Here is an 18,185-nt window from a genome sequence, read left to right as displayed (position 1 = left end):
CTTAACCATCCTTTAATCCATTGTAGCAACTTACCCTTAATACCATTCTGCTCCAATTTATACAATAATCTTCCATGTGCAACAGTGTCAAAAGCTTTCCTGAAATCCAAATATATGATATAAAAATTATTTTTTGCATCCAGTTCCTTTGTAACCACATCATAATATCCTATCAAATTTGTCAGACAAGACTTTCCCTTAACAAACCCATGCTGTGTCTGAATTATTGCTGCAGTCTTGTCTAGATGATCCTGCAATGCATCTTTAACCAGTGACTCCATTATTTTACCCGGAACAGAAGTTAAACTAACTGTCTGTAATTACTCGTGTCACCCTTCGATCCCCCTTTGTGAATTGGGGATACATTTGCACATCTCCAGTCCGTGGGAACCTCCCCTGAGTCCAAGGATGCTCTCATAATTATGGCTAAGGGTTTGCTTAGTTTCTTTGCTGCCTCCTTTAATATAACTGGATAGATCCCATCCACCCCAGGTGCTTTTTTTATGTTTAACTTCAACAATTTCTCCTCCACTTTGCTTTCAGTTATTACAAAATCATTAAGTATCCTGCTACAATTTGATAACCTTCTGCCATTTTCAAACATTAATAATTCCTCATGTGTGAATGTAGATGCAAAATACTCATTCAGTTTGTTTGCTGTCTGAGCAGGATCATCAACAGTCGAACCATCGATGTCAAGTGGACCAATCAGATTCATCCCCTTCCTTTTAGAGTTTATATAAGAAAAGAAATCCTTGCTGTTTTTCTTAGCAGCTTTTGCCAAGGATTTCTCGTAATCTGCCTTCGCCTGCCTAACCTCCTTTGTGACCTGATTACAGACTAGCTTATATCTGCCATAGGCTTCTGTGTCGCTTGATAATTTATATGCATCCCACGCATTTTTCTTCCCTGTTATGAGTCTCATTAGTTCATTTGATAACTATTTAGGCCTAAAGCTTGAACAATATTTCTTAATAGGTATGAAACTTTTAGTAGCATCCACCATTAATTCCTTAAATGCTTCCCACTTAGAATTTACTGTTGGTAACATCATCAGTTTATCCCACTGTACAGAATTTAAAAACTGTCGGAGACCACTCTCGGAATATATTTCGATTGTTCTTGTCAATGTCATGGGGAGCTGATCAGTATACTTTGCTGCATCTTTATAGAAGTTTAATCCATTCATGGCTAGATTATGACTGTCCAGTGTATGACTTTGCCATTAGCACTACTTTAAAATGGCTAAATATGATCCATCACAGTGCTCTGAGGATTGCGCTGGAGCTTTCAGGAGCTTCGATGCCTGTAAAATTATACAGATGGTTCCAAAACTGACAGTATGGTAGGTTCTGTGGCAGTTTTTCCTTTATGTACAATTTCAGCTGCTAACTTGCAGCTTCTTCACAGCTGAATTATATGCTGAATTATAGTAAGATTATTGAGCTTTCAATCTCATGTGCCATAATTTACACTGATTCCCTCAGTGCTGTCTCTGCCATAAGGAAGAATTTCTCTTCTTCTCATCCTATGTTGAAACAGATTCATTCTCAGTTATTCTGCTGAAATGTGTCCAATCAGTCAATCAGTTTTTGCTGTATTCTTCGCCATTCCACCATTCCGGGAAATGAAAGTGCTGACTTTGCTGCTAAACAACCTCAACTCGCTCTCTCACACACATCCTCAGTTTCTTTACACTGACTATAAGTCTGTCATATGCAAAGCGTGCTACGATAAATGGGCACTGATCTGGAAAAGTAACACCAACAATAAACTTTACCAGATAAAAGAAGATCCAAAGCTGTAGCTGTCTGGCTTCCAATGAAACAGAGGAAGTGGTACTGGCAAGACTCAGAATTGAACACACTCCCATCTCTTCCTATTATTGGAAGAAAACTCACCTCAGTGCTCATCCTGTCAGATGCAACTTATGGTCCGTCATTTTCTGGTTGATTGTCCCTTACATTCAACCATCCAGTAAAACGCTTTCAGTATCTCTCCCCGTTGAATATATCACCTGATTTATCTAATTTCTTAGGAAATAAAGCAAATGTTGAAGAAATTTTATTATATATAAAACATATTGTCTTATGTTGAAGAAGCATATAATTTAACATCTCTAACGATATGCTTCTTGTGAATAAACAATGAACAGACACAATTTGGCCTTAGTAGCCCTTGTGTCGTTAAACCCAATACCACCCACAACAACTGGGCATGACTTGGTGCATGCTTGATTTGAGAGTAAACCAGCACACATCCTCAGTTTGTGCTTTTCGTTCAGCAGCTTCAGAATTGGCCTTTCATTCTGTTACCAAAAACCATACATTTTTATTCAATGAGGCCAAAATACTTAGTGTCCAATGTACTTATACTAGACTATTATTAATTGCAGAAATCATCAAAATTAAATTACATGAGAATTCTGTTAACGTTTGTTGTCCATATCTAAATTCCAATTCATGGTCTTTTACATGCATATGCAAAGACAAATAATCGTGATCTTTTACGCACATGCATGAAGACAAATAATCTCTCTATTCAGGATTCCTGCTCACACATACTCCGTAATTTCCATTCCTCTGATCAAGACATGGTCAAAAAGCCCATCAGCTCCAGGAAGGAATGTCTTTCTTTCGAAATTTTTGTTAAACTTGTTTTAATTTCTTTAATTGTTTTTAATTAATCTTATTACTATAATCATTTTGCGTTAATTTTATATACGAGGTGTGACAATAAAGTTTCGAGAATGATTCATTTAAAAATTTTATTTTGAAAATTATACAGATGTGAGGCCATCGCCTTCAAAGTAGTCCCCTTCAGACTGTACACTCGCATTCCAGCATAGGATCCATCGATCGTAACATTTCTGAGCTGACCGGGCTAGCCGGGTGGGTAAAGTGCCTGCCTGACAACCCAAAGGTCGTGGGTTCGAATCCCGCCTTGGGCTTGGATTAGAGTACTACAAAAACCTTGGGAGGTGCATTATGGCCACAGAAGCCGATACGCCAACAACTACCAAAAAAAAAAAAGAAAGAAAATAAATTACATTTCTGGTACTCACTTTCTGGTATCTGTTTTAACACCCGCATTACATTACTCTGAATTTCAGAAACTGACTGAAAATGTGTTCCTTTCGTGATTCCTTTTAGTCAAGGAAATAAAAAGAAGTCACAAAGTGACAAATCAGGTGAATGTGGAAGCTGCTGCAACATTGTGATAGATTTTGAAGTTAAAAACTCTTTCACTACAATGGCGGAATGTGTGGGAGCATTGTCATGATGCAAAATCCACGTCGAAGCAGTTTCAGGTCGAGCCCAGTTGACTCGCTTGCGAAGCCTTTCCAAAACGTGAAGGTAAAATTGCCGACTAACAGTTTCATTAGGGTGGAACAAACTCTTTGTGGATGATTCCTTTTCGATAAAAAAAGCAAATTAACATGGTTTTCACCATTTTTGCCACCAGTGTAAACTTCATCCACATCTGGATCTACAACTGAATGGCCAACTAATAGCAGTTCACACCAGTGTACAGTTCTTAGGATCACATTAGATCATAAACTTACCTTTTTAGAGCATATTAATAGATTAAGAACATCCTGTCAGCAAAAACTAAATATCATCTGGGTTCTCTCAGCAACTAAGTCAGGGAGCTGATCAACTTATAAAATTAGATCTATGCCAGAACACCCAAACTGATAAACTTTTCACACACTAGCACAGCAGGTTATATCAAAGCCACCCTACTGCTAACCAAACTTTTGGCATGAGAATAAAATACCTTTTAGAAGAACATAATCTAACCCTAGACAGTGAGGCAAATACCGTTCCACTCTTCCTTGCTCCTTGGAGCATCATTCCACCTTCATGCAATTTATGCCTTCATAAATGGAATAAATGTACATTACATATAGAAAATTTCTTACCGCTGTACCATGCAGTAGTGGATCAGTTTCCCAACTTTGTCATAAGTTGACAAAGTTGACTGATGGATCAGAGAATCATGCCCATTGGAATCAATGCAGTTTTTCAAACATCACATTAGCCTATCAACTGTCTTATGAGTTCAGTTTTTGTTATTATTTGGTTTTTAGGAGCATTAGCAACTAAGGCCATATTTCTCCGGGATATGCGGTGGTCATTCCCTGACCTTTCCGCATCCTCCGTATTTGGTGGTGACAGGCTCGAACCCCGGTCTAATCAAGAAACGTGTGCTACGCACTGCTGCTCCTTCCCACCTGGCTACGGAAGCGCCTATGAGTTTAGTATATTCTCTGCCGAACTAATGGAAATTCTCAGGTTGCACTGAAGTACATTGAGTTCTCTGATTTTAAAAATAGTATAATTTTCTCAGATTCTTTAAGTGCACTTCAAGCACTAAAAAACACCATGAACATCAACCACATAGTTGTAAAATAAATAATCACCTCTTTACATACCTTATCTGAACTTGGGAGAAACATACACTTCTGTCGGGTCCTGGGACATATGGCAATTCCAGGAAATGAACTAGCCAACAGTACTGCCAAATCAGCTATCCTACTACCTGACAATAAGTGGCGAGTCCCTCATCAAGACTGTAGACCAATAATCCAGGAAAAATGCATGTACCAGTGGCATTTATCATGGCAAAATAAACTTAACAGTAAGCTTAGAAGTATTAAACCAAATCTTGAACAATTTCCTTCAAGCTTCAATTCAATTCGACAATGAGATAATATTAGCAATGAGGAAACTGCATTATATTTAGTGAGGTAATATTAGCTTGTCTGCGAATAGGTCACACTGATATTGCTTGTGGTTATCTCTTAAGAGGGGAGATTCCCCTTCAGTTTTATCACTAACGCTGCACTTTTAGTGAAACATATCCTTGTCGAATGCACAAAATATGCAAGAGAACCAGAATCTTTTCACTCCAGTCATAACAGAAAACCCAACTTGCTTCACTCTTGAGTAATAATATAAATGTCTAAAACATCCTTACTTTTTCTCAAGACGATTAATGTATATCACCTCCTTTAGCTAGTTAAAAATTAATCCTCTAGTCCTAGTCATGAAATTATCCCTACTTGTAAGAAATAGCATACATGCTTACCATATGTATGGTGCACTATGGCCATAATGTGCCAAAAAATTCCTAAACAAACAAATAAACAGCTAATCTGTTTGCATGAGTATTGTCGCTACAGGCCATCTGATGAAGGACTACTTAGTACTGAAACAGGCTGTCACAGCAGTCTCATCATTTAAACAAATGACCAGTTAATCTTTTGGCAAAGAGGCCATCTGTTTGAAAGTAGTGAATACCAGGGCAACTCATTACTGAGCCAAGTTTGTTCTGCTGTGAGGATTTAAACTGCATTGCATTATCAATGTAGTGTAAATCCTGCTGGCTACAATACCAATGAAACAATAAGGCAAGGAAGTCCTGTGAACACCTTATAATTTATCTCTATATAGCTTTGAATAACTAACTTTGAATTTCATGCTTTTAGCGCTATCTCTTATTTAGTATACTTCATAAATTAGAATAAACTGTTTTTGAAAATTACAGCAATGTGTGTGGTCATACATCACTTGTGTGAGCTGGTGTCCAGTTTCACAGTTTAGGACAACTGAAAGAAAAGAAAGATTGAATATGCCCATTATGTGTATATCAGAAAAATGTATGCTTGATTAAAATCTTTAATCTTTATTTGTCCTACTATACTAAATAAAGTGTTACAACGGTGAGTGACAAATTCCCTTCATGGCAGTAAATGCCAGGTGATTTCCATATAAAACAGTATAAACACATAGAAAATATAGATTCATTAAATCGACATTTCTGTCCATTCATTAAATTGACATTTCTAACATTTCTGCTTTTCTGTCAAGTTGCTCAGTCAACAACTACTGAAAACACTATAGACACTTGTTCACATGAGCACACCATTCAGTACACACACTTCAAAAATGTGCACAACTGTTAGGCGACAGTAGCCTGCGAAACCACATTGCATTTTTTTTTCTGTACTTTTGATCTTCTGTTAGCCTTTCGAGGTCAATTCCAATTTGAGATAAGCAGCAAATTGATTTCAACGCCCTAGCTGGTATGAACCTGTCAGCCATCTTCAGTCTGTTTGCTTTCATCCTTGGGGATTTGGTGCCTCTTAAGGCAGATGGCAGGATGTGCACCTCACAAATCTGCCAGAAGCATGGCGAGGATATCATGCCCATTGTCATCTTTATTGTAATTATGAGTTGTTTCCAGGCAATGATGTTGGGCAAATGCTGTAGTTTCAGTTGTTCTGCAAGCTGCGTGGTCCTTAACTGATGGGGAGATGGTGCTTGTTGTTGACCCACTTCAGCAGCTAGAATTCAGTCCTATATATTCTTAATGTGGGTAGGGGTGGCAGACCCTCACAATTCAGCACTGTATACAATATGGCTGAATACACTGTTGTTTTTATGTATAGTGCGGTTGTCACAGCTTGTCTCATGTACAAAAGCCGTTGCTTGAATGTCCAATGTATATAGTTCATCCTCTTTACAAGAAAATCAGTGTGTGACGTGATCATAAATTTGGTATCAAAATAATCCCCAGATCTCTATGAGTGGTGACAATTGGAATAGGCATTCCATTTATTTTTGGATGGTGATTTTTTGAGAGAATATACCATCATTACAGTTTTTTGCAGATTTAGAGCCTGGCCAAATTCATCTAAGTATATGAATAGCTCCATAAGCTTATGATTGATCTGGTCACACACTGCACTATTAGACGAGGATGGTTGGATGGTCATTAAGATCTTAATGTCATCTGCGTACGTGTATACATCATCCCTGCTCTCGCAGAATGGGATCATCATTGCGGATAAGATGCCACCCTGTGGAACTCCTGTATGGATTAGTCGTTAGAGGATCAGAATGTCTGTATGTAAGTAAATGGAATGGCAAGTTAGAAGAGACTGCAGGAACTTCAGCAAGTTTCCTTTTATTCGGAAGGTATGTTGCAGCAGACATAGCAGGGAATATACATTCACACTGTCGAAGGCAGCCTTTATGTCAGCATATATTATTGCAACTTCATTTCCAGCTTGAAAGGCATTCAGTATCATGGTTTACACGGTAAGGAGGTTTGTAGTTGTTGATCTGTTAGATATTGCAAAATGAATTTGTTGAGGCTGACTGGCCAGTATCTGTTGCTTCAATTTTGGCAGTAGAGGTTTCTCCAGCATTTTCAAGAATGTAGATGCAGTCAATATAGGCCTATAGTGCTCCATGAGGCTGGGGTTAGTAATTTTTGTCATAGGAGTTATAGCATACTTGATCCAGTTTTCCTGGAAAACTATTAGCAAGGATAGAGTTATAAATAGTTTGCAGTGGTTCACTTAGATATGGGCTGAGACACTTTACCATGAAGTGCACAACCCGATCGACTCCAGCTGTTTTAGTGGCCGTGAGGGAATTAATACTCTGTATCAGCACTTCTTTTGTGATAATAACAGACTCCAGCTCATTATCAACCAACAGAACCCACTCAAACTCTATGACTTGCAACTGATGACGTACATTGGAAAATCTACTGATGTGGTCCATCCAAGCTTCACCGTCAATTCGCTGATGTGTCATTCCTATGCCTGCGTTGGGGTAGCTTTCATGTACCAGTTGATTGCTTTAGATTTTTCCCTATTAAATGTTGCTCTGGCTAATGAGTTGTTAATTCTGTCTTGTGTATTGTCTGACAGTTTCCATTTTGTGTGCAGTTTGCTTTAATTTAAACAGGACAGTTAGGATCAAGTTCCACCAGGCTCTCGATCTTGATGAGATCCTTACAAGTTTGGAAGCTGCAAATTCTGCAACAGAGTTGATCCAACTGGTTAAGAGAGACATTGCGAGTAAGGCATCACATGTGAGTAGACAATTCCATGGGATACAGCTAGCAGCATATAGGCATTTATTCGGGTCCAGAAAGGCTGGCAAAGTCACAAGCTGGCCCTTGCATTTGTCCTTAACATTGAAATCAATATAGGGTAACATTATGAGGATAGTTACTGGACTGTGATCGGATAGAAAGAATGTTTCTGGCGGTACATCAATTAGACATTTACTGGACAACAGAATCAGGTCTAGTCTATTTTCACCTCTTGTGGGTTGGTCATTAATAAGTGAGATGGAGCATGGCTGCAGCCAATTTAACATGGTGTCCAGCAGGTTATTGAGCTGTGGCAGAAGGTTGAAATCTCTACATATTACATGGGTGGCTGACACATGTAGCTTGTTGAAAAGCCAGTCTATTACATTATTTATCAATTGTAGATTAGGGACGGGAGCGATGTAGACGACAGTTATATTCAAGAGTGCATTGTGGACTTTTAGTGTGACCAGTATTGCCTCATAAAGTTCTGAATCCAAGTAGGAGGCTGAGATCATCTGAAATCTGTTATCCCGTACAAACTGGGCTACTCCTCCACCCCTTGTACTAATTCTCAATTTGAAGTAGGCCTTGTATCCAGCAGTGTTAAAAGTAACTAGGGACTCTTGGTGTGGCTGTAGCCATGTCTCAGTGAGACAGACAATATCAGCAGAGCATGACAAGAGCATTTGTTCTTACATGTCTAACTTGTTCTGTATGCTTCTGATATTTTGATAGAATGTCTTCTCCATGGCTGCTGGTTTTATGTGTACCCTCATAGGTCTTCTAAGAGATATATAGTCTTGCAATGTGTCATGCGTCGTTGTGTGACTGTTGTAAGAATTTTGTTTTGATGTTGTTGCTCAAGAGGACCTACAGGGAGTCAACTCGGGTGGCAGATGAGCATGTATTGGAGCACCGTGGGATGGATTTATCACTACTGAAGCTATAGGCGAGTCAGCTGTCTTCCCTTCTGGTGGCCTTTGCATTTCACAGTGTATCATTATAGAGCATTGCTCTCCTGTAAAAGGGGCATATAATGGTTCCCACTAGCCATATAGATAGACTTTTGACGTTGTAATACTGTTCGGAGTTGCATTTGAGCTTGAAGGAGGCATAACTCCAGTGCTTGGCTGGGAGTTGTTCCACTGCAACATCAAGTTGCCACTCATCTCTTAAAGCCATCGCTATTTAATTGGCTGTGGTCTGAGAGGGAGAGTGGAGAAATGTATATGCTGCTTTTTGCCTTTCCCATAGTGGTTACTGCTTGAAGCAGTGAGGTTGTGGATGTTCCTATAGAGTAGGAGTGGCTTGCTCTTCTTCCGGGAGGGGAACTGTGTTTTGGCTGATTCTTTTCTGTCGAATTTATTCCAGTTGTTGACTGTGTCACCACGATCTGGGCCTAGGCTGGGTCACAGGCTGGTATTGCAAGGGTGGTTCACTAACTGGCATAGTTGAGGGTGTTGTCACATTTCTTAGCCTAGGACCCTGTGGGTTAGGCAGGTGGGGAGCTGTGTTTTGGCTGATTCTTTTCTGTCAAATTTATTCCAGTTGTTGACTGTGTCGCCACGATCTGGGCCCAGGACATAGGCTGGTATTGCAAGGGTGGTTTACTAATTGGCATAGTGAGGGTGTTGTCACGTTTCTTAGCCTGGGACTGTGTAGGTTGGGCAGGTGGTATATTCAATTTGGGCTGATCAAAAGATGAGTTGTGGGCAGGCTGCAATTGTATTGCATCTTTCTGAGCTGCATGCTTTGTTGTTTTTCTCGGATTCGATTGACTAGACTTAGGCTGAGTTTCAGTGGGGACGTCTTTTCCAACTAACTGACTATCTGTATGATGACTGAGGTTTGAACAGGAACCTTGAATGCTAGTCAGATGCACAGGTTTACATTTTGACCTTTCACTAGGTATCTCAGTTGTGTATGAAGTGTATGACATTCAAGGCAGCTGTTGCTGCTCTGAGAGGGATGAGAGGTGGTTATCAGACAGGACAATTTCTTCATTTTCTTTTCAATAGTTTGGATTTTATATGCTTTAAAGATGTCGAGTATTGCATGCAATTCAGCTGGCCACTCGGCATCTTGCACTTCAGATAGCTTTGGATGTCCGGCATTTATGGCAGGATACGGGTTCACGGCCGCATCAGTTTGCGACTCGACACATCTTCGACTGGTAGTCGGGTGTGCAGTCATTTTGTTTTATTGCATCCTTCATATCTCGTAATCTTGTCGACGCTATTTTTCTGTTAGCGTCATCCATTTGAGCTGGCTGATACGCATCCCCCTTTGTACTATTTTTATCATGTTTCTAGAGGGGTTTTATGGGGATTTATTATATTTGGTTTTGCGGGGAGTTGTTGGAGTACATGTGAGTGGGTGGAGGCTCGGTCAGGTGGGGCATTAACTAGCGCAGGAACTTGAGTTCCCACAATGATGGGAGGCATTACACAGCTCTGAGACTTTTACTTTGCTAAATTTTTTGCAAAGAACCCATATGCAGGACCATTGCACAGCACTGTGTGTATGACTTTCTGGAAACAGCTCTGGCAGCTTTGTTTAACATTAGTTGGTGCCATCCTGCAGTTTTGTTAAAAGATCTTTTCACAATCAGGCAGTACAGTTGCAGAAAGTTTATTTCATCTGAGTTACTCAGTTAGACAAAGGTCATGACCTAGATTCATGTGACAATACGGGTGAAAGTAGCATACTTCTGGAGATGCCAGAGGCGTTGAACACCTGTTTGTCCTGACTGCATTAATTCTCCGCGGGGCTAGGGTTTAGTGGGTGTGGCTGACCTTGGTTGTCATCATTTCTCTACTTTGTATTAGATTATTAAAACTCAACTGTAAAATACATAATTACCTGATGTTTATGCAATGATGAAATGTCCACCTTTCTGTTCAGCTAGGTGTGGGGAGCACATCGATATCAAACATTCAATATTACTATAATTGCTTCTGAAAGAAATACTACTGAATCATGGAGCACCATATAATACGACTGTGCACTTCGAGACCAGCTAATATTAGACAGTCTCTTTCATAAACAGTGAGTTATTGCCATGCACAAACAATAGACTGAACTCCACTTAACCAAGGTTGCTTTTATAAATAGATATATAGCTCATCAGTTGTATGACTGAAGTAACACAAAAAACAACAGACAGATCTACTAGATCAGACAACTCTACTATAGTTATAATGGTAGCGAAATGAAACTTAGCTATCTTTGTTATTATATTGAGAACTTTATTGAATTTCAGCACATTAGATTACGTAAAGCAAAATGTCATGTAATGATAGAGAATGCCTTGCTGTAATAATTATTCTTTATGAAGATTAATTCAATAATATTTTTCTTCATCATGAAAGTATAATTTGACTGTTGAACACCCATTGGTATTCTGATATATTTGTTCTATGTCATTTGTTCACATTTAACAGATTGAACTCAGTGGTGAGCTATAGTGGGCTCACGAGAGCCCATTGCTGAAACAATCATCTATTTTACAAATGAAATCCTCATATTAATTATTGAGTATCCAGAGCCGGAACTACGGTGGGGTGAGCGGAGCCCCATCCCCTGCATTTTAATGGCACAATCGACAAGTTATGTATTTTAAAATTGCTTAATTTTTGAGTTAATTACAGTCTGATCTCTGTTTAACGAACTTCTTTATAGCAAATTTTTTTGAATTCCCCTTGGTAATTACATTTAAAATAATTTCCGTAGAACAAATGGATTACAAGAGACAACTTTGTATGCATTTTTCTCACCTCTGGCCTTCAGGCAATTTAGGTAATTAGAAAGTGCAAATTGAGGGTGAAAGGGATTACCATTCCACAACGTTAGTAGGGTCCGTAAAACCTATGCAGCCACATTCTGAGAAGTTGTGCTAGTTTTCCACTTCCAGTCAGAGGATTAAGAAGATTCCTGACATGGATAATAGCCTCTGGTAAGCCTGTGTTAGGTGGGTCGGAAAACTGCTAGATTGGGGGGATACAAGGACTAATAGATTAACAGTAGCTACTGGCAGAGGTGAAAGTGATTCTTGCATTGCTTCTATTGGAATGAGCAGCAGCCTGGAAAATAAGATGCAGGATATTTCAGAGACTGCTAGGAGTCATTGGGGTACAAGTAAACACATGGGTTGTGTTAGGGTAGCTAAGAAAAAGAACAGGTGCATGTATACTTGCATCTACACCAATGCTAGGAGTATAGTTAATAAATTTGATGAATTTTAAGTATTGCTCAAAGCTTCAAAGGCAGATATTGTTGGGATATCAGAGACATGGTGTCACACAGATATAAGTAATGCAGAACTGGAATTTGGGGAGTACAAAGTCTACAGAAAGGATAGACAGGATAGGAAGGGAGGAGGGGGTTATGCTATTAGTTAAGAAACACATAAACTCCAAGAAAGTGAAGCCAGTCGACATCATTGGACAGTGCAGTGTTGAGTCAGTTTGGTGTGACGTAAGCATGGGGAGATCAAAATTGAGAGTACGAGTGTGCTATAGGCCTAATTACTCTGATGGGTATAATAAGAAACTGTACAGGGAAATAGAGTGGGCCAGTAAATCAGAGTGTCTTATAATGGGGGATTTTAATTTCTCAGATATTGACTGGAATTTGTGGGTTGGTCACTCACACACTAGCAAGGCTTTTGTGGATTTATTGGATGATTGTTTTCTAAATCAGCATGTTCGGGAGGCAACTAGAGGGAGCAATACTCTTGATTTGATTATCAGTAGTGATTCTTCACATATTAAGAATCTGCAGATACAGGAACCACTACGTGGCAGTGATCACAGTGTGCTGAAGTGGGATTTACTCAAGGAGGTAACTACCATCAGGGATAAAGGGAAGGGTTATTGCTTTCGTAAAGGCAACTATGATGGTCTGAGACAGTATTTAAATTCTATATAGTGGGACCAACTGATGATGTTACCAACAGCAAACTCAAAATGGGAAGCATTTTGAGTTTGCTTTGAAAGAGGCCTTTCAGAAGCTTTACAAAAGTTGCAGCAGCAGCATCACTATAGTAAAAGCAGATGGATTAATTATTCTAACTATCAGTGCTGTCACTAATTTGAAAAATTCTGAAGGAAATTATGAAGCTAAAATTGAGATCACGTTGAAATTAAAGAATTTGAAGGAATCAAAATCAAAAGTAAGAACACATTTAACAAATTACTTTGTGTCAAGTTATTAATGCAACAGAGTAATTTTAAATTAAATAAAGAAAATAATGATACTATTGACGATGAGGAATTGAAAGAAATTTTAAACATATGCTACCCGGAATCTTGGAATATGAAAGAACTTTCGTCTCCATGGGAAGACGGTGAAAAACTAATAAGAAATTTAAGTTTTCTGATAAAATATGAAATAAAAATTAATTTTAGAGATTTTGTTGAAGACAGTTTATCTTTAAAATCGAGTGAAGTTCCCTCTTCAGTTAAGAAAGCCAGAAATATCTTTGATACCATTGCGATTAGCAGTGTTTGAATCTGAGCGAGCTTTCAGTATAATGAATAATATTGTGACAATTACACACATTGCAGATTATGACGACCATACATCTAAATGGAAAACCATTGCTTCAGTTTGATCCGGATCGTTACGTCAAATCATTCCTCTGTAATCATAGTGCAGCTATTGAGCAAAGCAGAAAATTGACAGCAAATATTAATAAAGAAGTAAATTCTATATCGCAGTTTTTAGAATAAATTTTTCATGAATATTTATATAATAATTTTTTTCATGTAATCTGTTATTTTTGTGTACCTTTTCTAGAAGAGTTTTTTTTTTTTTTTGTTTTAATATTTGTTTTTATTTTGTAGTGTGTTTTTGTTATTCGTGATATGGGAAATATTTCATGTTATTTTATATTTGCAATATTTAAATTTTATCATAAAAAAATGTATCCATTATATTTCCCTAGTTGTTAAAAAAAAGAAAGACGAATAAAAAAGGTGACACTTGTGCAGAGCACACACGGTAGATGGATTTATGTGAATCCTTCGCGTTTCTTTTAGGTATTTTGATTTTTATATCGATTATGAAATAAAAAAGGTTTTGTATTGTAAATATTTTATTGAACATTTGCAAATTTTCATAATTTCTGGAAGACAAGATATAATGAATTTATGATAATTAAAGTAAGAGATATATACTTGCGATTGGAATGTATGTAGATGTCTCTAGAAAACAGCATCGATTGAAGTACCGATCTTGTAGTTGAAATGACAACGCAGCTGTTAGGGGCATCTAGCAATGGAATGTTATGAAAATGTGAGAAGAAAAAATAAATTTTTGACAAATATTTGTATTGGTGCAGTCATATGACAAATACTTGTATTGTAATCATACTTACTGCAGTATGATTGTTGCAATCATTCTAACTTCAGGAAATTAATATGATTGTGACGTCATACTATTAAAAAATTCTAAAAAGTTAGAACTAGAGATACTATTGTATCCAGGTATCATCATAAAGGGGGGGAAACGATGACCAGGCTGACTTGAGATATCACATACCAGTCACGAAAAATGCATCGTGCACTCTAATCACACTACTAGTGAGTGCTCGGCACAGACTAGTAGTTTGAACGTGGGAATCTCCTCTGGTCGAAGCCGCAGATGACATCACTTCCGTGACCAATCAGATTTACTTGACAGGAATCCCCAAGGATGTTTCACCTCAAAAAGTCAGCAAAACAATGAACCCATTGTTAAAATATTCACAACTCACTAGTTATTGAACTGCTATTTATATTTTAACCGCTAGTACTATCTTTTAGTCAACGTAAATGTTTACAGATGAATAAGTTCAATTGTTAATCCTTAATATTTATTGAAATGCACTTTTCCAAAATGCTCAGCCACTAGGTACACCTCTTGAAAATCTGTTAAATTTTAAAATTCAGATCTTCTCAATCTCTGAGGGAATTGGATTTTAAAGAGTTTATTCTAAATGGTCCATAACAATTCCTATATAATACTTGTAAACTACTTCACAGTTGAGAAAAAATTAAAATGCATTTTACCCAAAATTTACAACAGTTTTTGCTGTTTTAAAAAGGTTTATTTAAATTTGTGTCGGCATGCTCTCACATGCTTCTATGTTTTTCCTTTTATAATTGCAGGAAATGTTTGGACATGAACTTTTTACCATTGAAGAAGAACAAACCCTTCAACATCAGTTAGTTTTATGCTCTTACCTTCCATCAATTACACCATCTCACAGGTTATTATACTTGGATTGGCTCTTATTTTGGTTTCAGGTATGTTATTTTTTATTGAAATACAGTAGAACCTCATAAATATGGCTATGTTGGGACCAACCATTTTTAAAATTTCTGCAGATCTTAAACGTAAAGCTATACAACTCTAATGGCTGTAAAGTAAAAATAATGTAGATGATATTATATCATCTACATTATTTTTCCATTAGCAATACCATTAGTTGAGGCATATGATGCAAGAAAGCAAGTTATGCAGCATCAGCCCAAAAAAAAAAAAAAAAACTCCTCCCATTTCACCCATCCATTCACTCCAAATCCCTGTCTAGCTCAGCCTTAAATTTATTTAAGCTATCAACTTCCACAACAAGAGATGGAAGTCTGTTCCAGTAATCGATTACCCACTGGCTAAAGGCAAATTCCTCACATCTATTCTACAACTATCTTTACTCAATTTGAATCTATGCCCCTCAGATTCGTAATCTGAGCAAGAGGAATAATCACATCAGCATTGAGCTTGCTCAACCCGTTCAAAGCCTTATACACTTCAATCAGATCACCTCGCAGATGCCTAGTCTCCAGGTGCTGCAATTTGCAGAACTTAAGCCTATCTTGGTAGGAACACCCCTTTTGTTCCCATTACCAGTCCTTCCTAAAATGAGCCCTTCAAACCTGTACACAGTACTCTAAGTGTGGCCTGACCACTGCCTTGTAAAATGTGATAATGACCTCCTTGTCCCTGCTGGCAAAATTCCTATATATCATTGAAAAGACTCCATGACCTGCTCTGGCAACACTTCTGCACTGCTCAGCGAACTTCATATCTGACTGCACAATTACCACCAGATCTTGTTTCATTCTTCACTTGCCTAAGTGTAATGCCACGCAGTTCGTATGTTTATCTTCAGTTATTGCTACCCATATGCAGTACTTTACATTTGTCAATGTCGGCTTTCAGTTACCACTTCTCAACCCATTTGCCCAACTTATCTAGATCCTGTTGCTGTAGCATACTATCTGTACTGTCATTAACAACCATGCCAGCCTTTGTATCATCTGCAAACTTGGACATTAAGCCTGATGTACCTTCATCAATAATTCATTGATGAATACACAAAACAACAATAGCCCAGCACCGAACCCTGGGGAACTCCACTAATAACATTAGTCCATGAAGAGCAGTGTTCATTGATTACCACTCTCTGTCATGTCCCACTCAACCATCCCTTTAGCCATTGTAGCAACTTGCCCTTAATGCCATTGCTGCCCCAAATTGTATAGCAGTCTTTCATGTGCAACAGTATTAAAAGCTTTCCTGAAATCCAAGTGTATAATATCAAAATTATTTTTTGCATCCAGTTCCTTTGTGACCACATAATAGTATCCAATCAAATTGGTCAGACAAGACCTCCCTTTAACAAACCCATGCTGTGTTTTAACTATTACTGCCGTCTTGTCTAGATAATCCTGCAATGCTTCTTTAACCAGTGACTCCATTATTTTCACTGCAACACAAATTAAACTAACAGGTCTATAGTTACTTGTGTCACCTTTTGAACCCCCCAGTTGTGAATTTGGGATACATTTTCACACCTCCAGTCCATGGGGACCTCCCATGAGTCCAACGATGATCTCATAATTATGGCTTAGGGTTTGCTTACTTCCTTTGCTGCCTCCTTTAATATAACTGGATAGATCCCATCCACTACAGTTGCCTTCCTTATGTTTAACTTCAACAATTTCTCCTCCACTTTGTTCTCAGTTATTACAGAATCACTTAGTTCACTGTTAGAGTTTAATAAACTTCTGGCATTCCCCTCCTTGAATAACTCATCACATGTGAATGTTGATACTCATTCATTTTATCAGCCATCTTCCAATAGAGAGTTGGAAATAACGTTACCTTTCAGCAGTTAGTTTCTCTCTCTCGACTTGGAAACTTTATTCAAAACTGTATTTGTAAAAGAACAAGAGAAGTTTACCTTAATATAATAAGTAGAACCCTTCTGTATGATACTCTCCAGAAATTAAAACGAAAACAATTAAAAAATAGAAAATCTTACTTAACAGTAAGAAATAATTAACAATAATTAAATATAAAATGAACACAATTAAAAATCAATTTAATGCAATTAAAAATTAACTAAAAATTTAATTTAACGAAAGAAATGCAAAATGATTTTCCTTCTTGAAGCTGATAATGCTTTTCGACTGTATGTCGTGATCAGAGGAATTAAAATTACTGAATGGTGTGAGCATGGAACTTAAATAGGGATTATTTGTCTTCGCGCATGCACGTAAAAGGACCATGAGTCAGAGATTAAATATGGCCGGCGAACATTAACAGAATTCTCATGTAATTTAATTTCGATGGTTTCTGCAATTAATAGTCTTGTATAATTAAGTTGGACACTTAAGTATTTTGGCCTCTTTAAATAAAAAAGTATGGCATGAAAGGCTAATTCTGACGCTGCTGAACAAGAAGCACAATCTGAGGCCATGTGTTGATTAACATGAAAGTTCAGAGGAAGCCGCATAGAACCCTGCTGATAAGATGAGTTGCAATCACTGCAAGAAATGTATACTAGGTCATTTATTTGTGTTGTGAACGAGGAAAGGACTGATCGATTGTTCAGTATAGTATGTAATTTCTGTATTGGCCTGGCTACAGTTTTAAATTCGGTATCTTTAAAGAATCGGTTAAGTTATTTGTACCACTTTCAACATATGGGACAGAAATAAAGTATATTTTGATATTACTATTGTTGGTTGGTGTATTTTTTGTATTCTATCCTTAGCTTGTACCCTAATTCTGTCTAATGTAGCAAGTGGGTAACCCCTGTTTAAAACTCTGCTGGTTAATATTTGTATTTCTGAGCCCAAAGCAGATTCCGTCGCAGAATATTTATAAGCATTGAGAAATTGAGAATATAAGAATTTCTCAATGCTTATAAATATTCAAGAGTATCATACGGAAGTGTTCTACGTATCATATTGAGGTAAACTTCTCTTATTCTTTTACAAATATTGATATCAATG

The 18,185-nt window shown here is 37.7% G+C and overlaps 1 protein-coding gene across 1 annotated transcript in view; it reads left to right on the top strand.

Moving 5' to 3' along the window:
- Window positions 1–18,185, top strand: part of LOC150085750 (AP-5 complex subunit beta-1-like) — an 842,186-nt gene that overhangs the window by 252,287 nt on the left and 571,714 nt on the right. The window contains exon 9 of the mRNA XM_090374678.1: window positions 15,051–15,188. Within this exon, the coding sequence (XP_090230804.1) occupies window positions 15,051–15,188 (138 nt within the window). The remainder of the gene's footprint in view (window positions 1–15,050; window positions 15,189–18,185) is intronic.

This window comes from Mastigoproctus giganteus, chromosome 5, assembly GCF_048544385.1.
Source record: "Mastigoproctus giganteus isolate SK-2022 chromosome 5, ASM4854438v1, whole genome shotgun sequence".
NCBI classification, from domain to species: domain Eukaryota; kingdom Metazoa; phylum Arthropoda; class Arachnida; order Uropygi; family Thelyphonidae; genus Mastigoproctus; species Mastigoproctus giganteus.
This window is presented reverse-complemented; position numbering and strand designations above follow the sequence as displayed.